The sequence below is a fragment of the Sceloporus undulatus genome, chromosome 3 (genome assembly GCF_019175285.1).
Source record: "Sceloporus undulatus isolate JIND9_A2432 ecotype Alabama chromosome 3, SceUnd_v1.1, whole genome shotgun sequence".
Lineage (NCBI taxonomy): Eukaryota > Metazoa > Chordata > Lepidosauria > Squamata > Phrynosomatidae > Sceloporus > Sceloporus undulatus.
In genome coordinates, this window is record NC_056524.1 from 115773725 (window position 1) to 115785465 (window position 11741).

At 40.3% G+C, this 11741-nt stretch overlaps 1 protein-coding gene across 2 annotated transcripts in view; it reads right to left on the minus strand.

Annotated features, from left to right (window-relative positions):
• RBM26 (RNA binding motif protein 26) overlaps positions 1–6041 on the minus strand; it is a 68903-nt gene extending 62862 nt beyond the window's left edge. For both annotated transcript variants that reach the window (XM_042458034.1, XM_042458033.1), the window contains exon 1: positions 5832–6041. In XM_042458034.1, the coding sequence (XP_042313968.1) occupies positions 5832–5902 (71 nt within the window). In that variant the 5' untranslated portion in view covers positions 5903–6041. The remainder of the gene's footprint in view (positions 1–5831) is intronic.
• Between the last annotated feature and the right edge of the window lie 5700 nt (positions 6042–11741).

An 11741-nucleotide genomic window follows, 5' to 3' on the forward strand; every position in this document is an offset into this window, starting at 1 on the left:
GGAAAGGCAGTTACTTCCAGGGAGGCTTTATGTTTTAATAGGTACGTTGTATTCTTAAAAGGGAAAATTTAAAATTTCAAGATTTTTTTATTATTGTTAATTAATCACCAGGAAACAGCTAAAGTTCATGGTCTGAGAATAAAACCTGCTGTGTCCTAAAGGTGCATCTAGATATTTATCATGAAATTGCACTGACTTGAACTGGGGAGGGGAGAACACACTGTGGTTTTCCCTTTGGAATCACCTGTACTTTCCCATGCTTTTCTTCCATTTCATTTTTTCACAGAAAATGAGCTAAGGGGGAAATGATAATACAGATGAAGAATCAATTTTAACTTGAAGTGATAGAAGACCTATGTATCGAAATATCCAAAGTTTTCAGTGAAATGTTTCAAATTGAAATCAGAACTGAAATCAAAATTACATTAGAAGTTAGATGTACATAAACTTTCACTCTATTTCTGAGATAACATGAAGAGTGATGTTAACACTTAACTTACTATCTATTACACAGATTATGCAGACATGAAACTTTTCTTATGCTGATATCCTCCAGGTCGTGAACATAACGGGTCATGAACATAATGTAGGCAGAAACGAAAACATGAACTACATAAGCGATTCTAAATTAAACTGAAAACGTGAAAAGATGAAAAATATGAGAAGAAAATATAAACCAAACTGTCAGGGAACTAGACACAACCTCTGAAGTAATATACAGAAATCCTTTAATTTATTTTTTGAGGTACAGAAAAGTACTTTTAAAATGAGTATGTTCATACTGTTACAGCATTTTGCTTTTTTAGGACCAAAGAGTTTTCTGTTTCAATCTTATGGTAATTCATTCAAAAATCTTATTTATTATTATTATTATTATTAAGCTTTATTTATATAGCACTGTAAATTTACACAGCACTGTACATAAAATCATTTAATTAGACGGTTCCCTGCCTTCATGCTTACAATCCCTATAATAAACAGACATCTTTGTAATCTTGAAGGTGACGAATGAATGCAGTGAGCATATTTCTTCTTTTAATAGTACTGTATTAGTTCGTGGTCTTGCCTTTTATTTTATTTTGAGCTTAGAGTCCTTTTAATCTTGTCTCTTCCTTTTTTTAACCAAGAGATTTTCCATACATATGCCTCATTTTTCATAGCATACAGAAAACAAACGTAAGCATTACATATGAGCTATATTTAAACCATATCCTTCACTTTGTCCCTGTGTAAAAAAAAATTATAGCAACAAAATCCCAGGGTATTTAACAAGCTTAATCAACACTTTTCTTAATGTTTATAAATAACCAAATTTTTTATTTCCTATAACAAGAATTTCACGTCTAAGATAAACGTGTGTAAAGGGGACAGTGTCAGAGGTAAAGCACTACAGACTATATTCCTAAAAACAAATTGTGACTATCAAACCAAGTCAACAAGTTCAATTGAGACTAAATATGATGAAAGACCCCAGAGAGCACTGCAATATCAACACTAGTAGTAACACTGAAATTGTTTGCCCAGTCTGCAAGGATAGCAACCCTAGGGATATCTCCAACCTATTTACAAGAAAACAGGGGAAAGACTGTTTAGAATAATATTTTCATACTAGCTATTCTGTACTGATTATATGTTTTTTTAAAAATTATATTAGAAGTGTGGTTTCATTACTGTCCATTTCTAAGACAGAGAGAAATCATACATACAACAAAAAGTCACTAAAACATGTTTGGAATCAAAAGTTCATAATACTGAAATGATGTCAAGGTAATGTTTTTGTAAACCATGACTGTAAAAAACAACAACACCCAAATAGCATGGTCTAAACTTGCAGCATAACAAGGTGAGAATGAGAATGACTGACCAGACTCCATGAAGAAGCAGGCTTGGTTTAAAACCTCTTACTAGAAGGTATGGCACACACACCTGAGGTGATACAATTCAACCACCTCATCCTACAGTAAGCAGTGATTAGGCTTATGTTGCTATGTGGAGAGAAAGGATGTCATACCAAGATTTAAAATATTTCTGTATGTCATATGTTTAAGATTTATTTGCCATCTGGAGTGGTCAAATATGCTTCAGGCTTATATTTAGTCTGATATACAGCAAGACTTATTTCCAAGTACAGGTAACCATAAATAGAAACAAGCTGTTTTCATGCTACTTCATTCTAATGCACCAGGAAGTTATATTTATTTACACAGATTCTACTATCTAGTCCAGTACAATGCAGCATAAAGGTGCAGTATTGCGATTTGTCACTGATCTATGGCCTGTAGTAACTGCCCCCCCCAAAAAAAAGATTAGTTAACATAGCAAAAGGAACCTGTACCAATACCTGATGCTGCTGAATTCTGCTACTCTTCTAAGGCAAGCAGCACACTGTTGTATGTTTTTTATGTCTCTTTGTCATTTAATAGTTTGACTGTTAAATCTAGAAAAAACATATTATGTGCCAAACACAACTATGCATTTCCCTGGTTAACTCAAAAAGAAAAGTACCCTGAAGGTGTAGATGGCCTGTTTGTTTTGTTGTTAAAGTAGACACTATAAAGTAGTGGTGCTTTTCTACAACTGCAGCTACTTAATTATTGTTACAGCTGTGCTCCCCCCCCCCCGGGTCTTATTATAGTGAGAAGAGATAGAGGCACATAACTCTTTTTAATTGTACTGTTCTTTTAAATTATAAGCCATTCTTAGTCCCAATTTGGCAGGGGGTGGGGGTGGGATATAAATATGATAATAATGTTAATATCAACAACAATAATGCATGCACGCCAAGAGTGGCAGCTGTCGTAATGCAGTGTTGGGTTTTCCCACTCCAGTGTATAACAAGGTAGAAGAAAATAAGAGAAGAGATCTGAACAACCAAATAGAGACCCACAGCTTTTCAATACTGAATTGCAAAAGTGAGCAAAAGCAGATACAGCTACTGCTCACCGATGCTCTCCAGATTTTGCTTTGTTCATGAATATATCCTTCCATATTAGCAATGTAGTGGTGATTTTTACATCTGAGAACACTTGACAACACTTGAGCACACATAATGCCCCTAATATTTTCAATACTGATCCATCATCCAAAATTGTACCCTTAAAAACTAAAGAACATCTGGTCCTTGAGGACTGATATGTTAAAAAAAATCCTTGAATGTATAGTTTCTGCTATCCTTGGACAAACAATTATTGTTAGTCAATTTGTGTTATAAGCTTCCATCCAAGATCCCTCCACTTCCTTCTCTTTGAAACAAGAATCACAGGGATGACCAACTGCACTGTGTCTCATTCCAGTTCCAGAAATAAAACCCTAGGATGTCTTCTGGATTGCAGTTATATTTTAGACTGATTAAGCCTCTGGGACTTAACATGAACAAAATATATGTATGGCTTAATGTCCATAAAAGGTAACTGAAATACAAAGTGCAATCTTGTGTTCAGTGTCTGAACAGGAGAACAGACAACAGTCCAGCCATGATACTTTCTTTCCACACAGCTTTTGGGTGGCTGTTAACTTACAACTGGAGAATCAGCCATTCCTGAACCCCGTAAATGTTTTCCTATATGAGCATCAACCTTTGCCACATATCACAACTCCTTTGCTTGTTCTTCCCTATCAGATGCATATTACAAACATTTCAAATGTATAGCTCCAGCAAGGCCTGATGAAGTTCAACCACAAATCAGATGAAACTGTACAGTGAAGCTCTACTATCTACTTTACTACCTAAATCACCAAAGAATGCACTAGCCATTTCACCAAATGTCTGTTTTCACAACCTGTTTTTAGAGAGGCTCTCAAACAGGCAAAATACCTGTGCAAATACATCAATTTAGAACCTGACCCCCATCCCAGCTAGCAAGACCTTCTTCCACAACCAAGATCTTCCATGAGTTGGACTAAAACTCCCATCATCCCCCTATTAGGTGTAGCACTTCAACATATCCAGGCCCCAGCTCTGGAAAAATGTCAAGCTATAAATCAAAATTTTAAAATACCTAGAGAATGCTGCCTGGATCAATACAACTTTTCACTGAGGTACTAAGTGATACTGTACTACAGATCGTGACCAACGACTTGTTTGATTTAATGCTCCTCCGTTATCCTCACAAAGACACCCCTCCACATAGTGAAAAAAGGTACCAGAGGCCACATCCACACTGCAAAAAATAATCCAATTTGACACCACTTTAACTGCTATGGCTTAATGCTATGGAATTCTGGGAATTGTAGTTTGTTGTTGCACCAGAGCTCTTTGATAGGGAAGGCTAAATGTCTCACAAAAACTACCATTCCCAGAAATCCACTGCACTGAGTTGTGCATTTAAAATGTCCAACTGGAGTATTTCTGCAGTGTGGATGCAGTCAGAGAAAACAAAGTCCAAACTACAAATCAGGCAGCCATTCCACACCTGTTTACATGCATGACCCTGCGTGGTAAAAACAGGCGAAGGAGTGAATATGTATAACAGCGGAAGTGAGGTTCAGCCAAGGTCATCTAGTTACATGGGGCGCATCTAAATCTGTAATTGCAAACTATGGCCCTCCAGCTGTTTGGGACTTCAGCTCCCAGAGGCCTCAGCCATCTTGGCCATTTGTCTGGGATTTTGGGAGCTGAAGTCCAAAGCAGCTGGAAGGCCAGAATTTGGGAATCACTGATCTGGACAGTAGAGATACTGCATCTTGACACCAGTTGAAGTGCCATGGCTCCATCCCACAGAATACTGGGGTGTGTAGTTTTGTGAAGCACCAGCAGCACTCTTTGACTGAGATGGGCAAAACTACATATCCTAGGATTCCACAGGGTGGGGCTATAGGACTTAACGTGGTGCCAAACTGCATCATTTCTGTAGTGTAGGTGAACCCAGGGACTCCCGCCAGAACTGAACACAACCTGCTCACACCTATGTCTACCTATCTATGCTTTCCACCACCATCACCCCGGGGGCATGATCCTTATGGGCCAAAATGGGAGAGTCCAACCTACCTTCCTACCTACCATCCTTCCTTCTTTACTAACTGCCTCCCTTCCTACCTAATGTCCTTCCTTCCTTCCTACTTACTTACCTTCATTCCTACCTACCTACCCACCTTTTTGTCAGTCAGTCTGTCTGTCTCCCTTCCTACCTAGTTTCCTACCTTTCTTTCTATTTGCCTCCCTTCCTACCTAATGCCCTCATTTCCTGCCTCCCTTCCTTCTTAGTTTCCTACCTAACACCCTTCCTTTCTACTACCTAATGTCCTTCCTTCCTTCTTCTACCTTCATTCCTATGTACCTACCTACCTTCCTGTCTGACTTCCTTCCTTTTACCTACCTTCCTACTTATCTACCTACCTGCATGTCTTCCTTCCTACCTTCTTACTTTCCTACCTAATATCCTTCCTACTTATCTCCCTTTCTTCCTACCTACCTGTCTTGCCTTCCTACCTTGCTTTCTACCTTCCCTCCAGCCTACCTATTTTCCTACCTAATGTCCTACCTTCCTTCCTACTTTCCTACCTTCCTTCCTACTTATCTACCTTCCTTCCTAGCTATTATTATTATTATTATTATTAACCTTTATTTATAAAGCGCTGTAAATCTACCTACCTGTCTTCCTTTCTACCTGGTTTCCTTCCTTCCTTCTTTCCTATCTTCCTTCTTATCTACCTACCTGCCTTTCCTTCGTACCTTGCCTCCTTCCTTCCTACCTAATGTCCTTCCTTCTTCCTTACCTTCCTCCTTTCCTACCTTCATTCCTTTCTACCTACCTCTGCCTTATTTCCTCCCTGTCTTTCCTTCCCACTCTCCCTCCAGCCTGCCTCCTCCCTCCCTCCTCGCAGCTACTCACATGGGCTCTAGGGTTTTGCTGAGCCAGGATTTGAGCGCCTCGAAGTTTTCTATGATCATTTTAGCCACCATCCAGAGCGGCGGCGGCAGCCCCTGCCCCGCCTCCTCCTCCTCCTGCTCCTTGGCGCAAAGGAGCGCAATGGCAGCGAGGGCCGCCCGGGGCCCCAGCCAAGAGAGGGGCGGCACAAGAGGCGTCCGGCCAAACGGAGCAGGGAGACCGTCCTGGCCCAGCGCCGCCTCCCGGTCCCAGGAAAGGGAAGGATCCCGTCTGCGCCTCCCTCACTCCCACTTCACGCTGCTGCTGCTACTGCCGCCGCGCCAGGAGAGCTAAGATGGCGGCGAAGAACCCTCGCGAGATTTGAAGGGACCCTCGCGAGAGGAGGGAAGGCGGAGCGGAAGCCTCGTTGGCGGAGGCTGCTGGTGCTTTCTCTTTTCTCGCCTCAGAAGAGAAGCGCCTGCAGCTGGCGATCCGCATCGGCAGATTCGCCAATCCATGGCTTCAAATTGTTACACGAAAATAAATAAATACATACATAGATATATTTTTGCCATTTTGTATACGTTTTACCTCATGATAGGGTCTTCCTCTGAGGCTGCATCCACACTGGAGAAATAACCTGTTTTGGCACCGCTTTAGCTTGTCTGGCTCAAGGCTATGGAATTCTGGGAGTTGGAGTTTGTTGTGGGCTCTGAACCCCACAGCAAACTCCAACTCCCAGAATTCCATAGCACTTGAGCCAGAAAAAAGAGTTAAAGCGGTGCCAAAACGGATTATGTCTCCAGTGTGGATGCAGCCCTTATCTCCAGGGTCAAAATTCTGCTGCAGAAATAATCCAGTCTGAGACCGCTCTAACTGCTCAGGCTCAATGCTAGGGAATTCTGGGAACTGTAGTTTTGTGAGACATTTAGCCTCTGTCAGAGAGCTCTGGTGCCACAACAAACTACAATTCCCAATATTCCCTAGCACTGAGCCAAGGCAGTTAAAGCGTTCTGAAACTGGATTATTCCTGCAGTGTGTTTTTGGACCATACTTGTGGGCAAAACATGACTGCCACAAAGAAACATTTTTGTGCTGAGAGATTCCTCACTGAGGCCGCATCTACACCAAAGAATAAAGGCAGTTTGACCCCACTTTAACTGCCATGGCTGCATGCTATGCCATCTTGGGATCTGTAGTTTTGTGAGGTATTGTCCGTCAGCTCCAGTGCCAAAAACAAACTACAAATCCCAGGATTCCATAGCATGAAGCCATGGCAATTAAAGTGGTGTCAAACTATTCCTTCTAAAGTGTGGCAGCAGCCTGGGTTAACAGTACTTCATGTACTTTGGACTCAGTGTGCAGCAACCAAAGCAAAATGAGGCCTAATGGGGAAAGTGGGAGGAGGAGAGAGAAACCGGGACATTTTAAAAGCAGCTGCAAAAACTGGAAACAAACAAATTGGAAACAAAGTCGAAAAAAGATTCTGAAATATGATATTATACATGGTAACAGCAGCAAGAACTTTGTATGCTCAAAGCTGGAAACTTAATATGACACCGGCAATAGAGGACTGGTTGAAAACACTTCCAGAAATGAGAGACGCAGATAGATTATCAAAGAAAGTCAGAGAAGATAATATAAAGAGCAGAAATGATTGGGAACTAGTAGTTAGAAAGAAGTTAGAAAAAGAATAAAAAGAAAGGAGAGGAGGAATCCACATAGTAGTTAAAAAAAACAAAGTTGATAGGAAGACAAGGGATGCTATGCAATTTAGCTGTGATTTTTTTTTTTGGTGGTAAGAGATATTGAAGGTAGCAGCAATAAATAAATAAATAAATATGATACATACATATATTAGATAATACTAATTGTGAGAATTTGAAATGTAATACTGATGGATATTGTTTATACGGTATGTACTGATATGTATTGCTCTCAGTTTAACAAATAAATAAATATAATTTTAAAAAGCAGCTGCAAAAAATGGGACGACCAAAGGATTAACCATGTCAAACTGGAATAGTTGGAGGGTATGAATGTGTTGCATCCTGGAAACCTCGAAGAAATAGCCAGCTTAGATATGCTGGCCTTCCAAACAGCTGTGCTGCTTATTTCTGCGATGTGAAATGGATGCAAGCTGCCTTCTGAGATGAGTGATACTCTCATCTCCTAAAATAGAGGCTTCGCTCTTGGCAAATGCAGAAGGATTAGCATAGGGCAAGCAACTGTAAACAGTGCAAGAAAGATGTAGCTGAATGCTATTTTTGTGTCTTAATGCTTTTAAATATCCACCCTTTACAAATTTAAACCCTTTCCCCCTTTTTTTGCTCATTTGTTATAAAACAATAACACAACCTCACTTGTGGAATTTGCCCTGAGTCTTCATTTGTGGTGTGTGTCTTCTGTCACTAGGAATCAATGCTGCAAAACTGAGGAGAACCTGTCTCCAAGAAGCACAAGGTGTGGCGGTTACAACTGATACGTGTGTATGTTGTTGTTGTGTGCCTTCAAGTAGTTTCTGACCCTATCATGGGGTTTTCTTGGTAAGATTTCTTCAGAGGAGGTTTGGCATTGCCTTCCCCTGAAGCTGAGAGAGTGTGGGTTTATATGGCCAAGCCAGGATTCAAACCCTGACCTCCAGAGTCACAATCCCACTCTGAAACCATTATGCCATGCCAGGTCTCACAATGCATGTAGACTTAAATATAAATGTTACAGTGTTCAATAAAGCATACTGCCAAGGGAAGTTTATACAGAGCTATAGTTTTGCAATGCAATGCCATGTCAGTCTTCTCAGATCCCATTCAGTTTAGTGACATTCACTGCCCTTTCCTCTTATAGTTGTAGGATTGCTTGGAGATATGTCATAAATCCATGAATTTGCCTTGAACTCAGTGGGGATTACTTCTCAGTGAATGGACATGTGATAATACTGTAAAACAGTTTTCAATCTTTCTAATGCAGTTCCTCATGTTGTGGTGACCCCTAAACATTGGTCTCGGTTCCTAAGATCATCAGAAATATGTGTTTTCTGATGATCTTAGGCAACCCCTGTGAAATGGTTGTTCGACTCCCACGTGACCCACACAGGTTGAGAACCACTGCTGTAAAATATACTTCTTATACAGTCCAGTAACCTTAGTCATGTCAGATGTCATTTTAATTCTGTGGATGTGACTGAGACTTATTTCCAAGTGAGTAGAACTGAACTGCAACAAAAGTGTGGTGGATGTTGGTGTTGTTTTCCGCTTTTCTCTCTCTTCTTCATGAATGACATGTGCATGAATGACCTTTTAAGTTGTCATTGTATGGCTTCAAGTCACACTATAAACTCATTGTAAATCCACTCTTTGGGCAAATCACACTCTTTCAGCCTCAGGATGGCAATGGCAAACCCTTTCTCGCCAAATTTTGCCAAGAAAACCCCATGATAGAGTCACCATAAGCTGGAAACAAACTGAAGGCACGTAACAACAACCAGCCTTCAAGTCATTTTCCACTTGTGTTGACCCTGAGGCAACCCTATTATGGGGTTTTCTTGGCGAGATTTGATTAGAGAGAAGTTTGCCAGTGTGGTGTAGTGGTTTGAATGTTGGGCTATGACCAGGTTTTGATTTCCCACTCGGCCATGAAAACCACTGGATGACTTTGAGCAAGTCACACTCTCTCAGCCTCAGATGATGGCAATGACAAATCCATCTGAAGAAATTTGCCAAGAAAACCCTACAACAGATTAGTCTTAAGGTCACCATAAGTCAATGATTTGGAGGCACACAACAACAACAACGATAGATAATATCAAGTCAGAAACCCTATGATCTGGAGGTACACAACAACAACAACAACAACGATAGATAATGTCAAGTCAGAAACCCTTGCCAGTCTACTGCAACTCACCTAGATCGGTCATAATGTTGTAATCTACTTTCTGCCCTAGAAGGCCTGTTGCCACAAAACCCTGTAGGCAGTAAAGTTGTTTGAAGAAGGGAGCTATTCGACTGGAAATTGTTCCTTCCCCCAGATCCATTATACCCTCTCCCTTGAAGTTTTTTTTTAAAATTCCCTCTCTCCAAATTGCTTTTCTTTGCAAAGGAATTACTTTACGCATGCTTTGCATGTATAATACAAACTAGATAAACTCTAATGCAAAGTAGATAAGATCCTAAGGTGTAAAGATGTACAACAGATCACTAAACTCAGAACCATCCAAGCCATTGTATTCCCAATCACCATGTCTGGATGTAAGAGCTGAGCAGTGAAGAAAGTTGAGAGAAAGAAAATCAACTCATTTGAGATGTGCTGGAGAAGAATGCCGAGCGTACCATGGATGTCCCAAAAGACAAACAATTGGGTCCTAGAACATATCAAGCCGGAACTTTCCCTGGAAGCCAAGATGACAAACTGAGGTTGTACTTTGGCCACATGATGGGAAGGCATGACTCATTGGGAAAAAAACAATAATGCTAGGAAAAGTAGAGGGTAGTAGAAAGAGAGGAAGACAGCGTGCACAATGGATGGACACAATCAGGGCGGGTTATGGGCCTGAGTTTAAGGACCTAAGCAGAGCAGTAGAGGACAGAGATCTTGCAGATATCCATAAGGTCACCATGAGTTGTAGCTAACAGAAGGTCAGTTAATATACACACACATACAAACACACACACACACATACTTGCATGTCATATTTACTTTGCTCTCTCGCTCTCTGTACAGTCTAAAGATTTACAATGTACATTTATGCACCTCTACTCATCAGTATGTCGTGTTATGTTCAATGGAACACACCTCCTGGTAAGTGAATACAGGAGCCCTGGTGGTGCAGTGGTTAAATGCACTGCAGCCTCAAGCTTGTGAGTTCAATCTCAAGGGTTCCAAGATTGTAGGTAAAAAAATATACAAAAGATTAACATTAAAATAGAGTTAAACTATAAAATATTATTTAATCTACTTATCCCAAGATATTTGTATTCGCCTTTTAAGGGGAAAATCCTCACAAAATTTTGTATATGAACATAAATTGAGAGAACAAGAAAATCCATCAGAGGGTTTGCCCATCCTGTGGCTGAATGTCAGTTCAACTGTCATCTATTATCAGCTCTTCCATCAGGCTGCAGCCGGAAAAAGAAAGGTGGGCTCAATGGCATCTGAGGGCCTCCATGTCATGGACTAGTGAATCCACTTTGAGGCTTAGTCTACATGTTAAATGAGCTATCCAAGGTGCTGAGTTCTATCTCCTAGATAGGTTCAGTATGTTGGATTATTCCTGTACACTTAAAACTAAAACCTAGGGTTGGATTGACTACCCCATTGACCTGGAAGCTGTTGACTGGCAGGGCTGTTTCACCAGCTCTGCTAAGTAACCTGCTGCCTCTGCTTTTTCTCAAATGTTCCTTAATGGCAGCTATTCTATCAAGTTGCAACCAAGGAAGAAAAGGGAAACAAGACTATATCACTGACATCTGAGACAAGCTCCCTCTGGCTTTTCCTTTCCTATATGTGTCACCTTGTAGTATCCATTTTATCAGGGTTCTTGATGTTTCCTTCCCAACTGGTCATTACTGTAACTTTTACTTTTAAGAAATGGTGGTTGAATTTCCCACCCCAGCCCACGTCTTCTCTTCCAATATTCCTCCACCCCACTGCCCTTTGTATCTTGTCTGGAGCAGTCTTTTTTCTTTGTTGACCTTCTCTGGTGACATTTTCCCATGGAAAGCTGACATGAACTTATTTAAATAAGTATTTAATTTGCTTTAATTGGTTGTAAACATGCTAATGTGGAATATAAGTTGCAGAGTAATAGGAAAATGTATTACACGCTAAACATATTTATTATTATTATTATTATTATTATTATTATTATTATTATTATTATTATTATTATTATCTTACTGGTGTAATTAGACTAGGGGAGAGTGGGGTGAAAATTTGTAA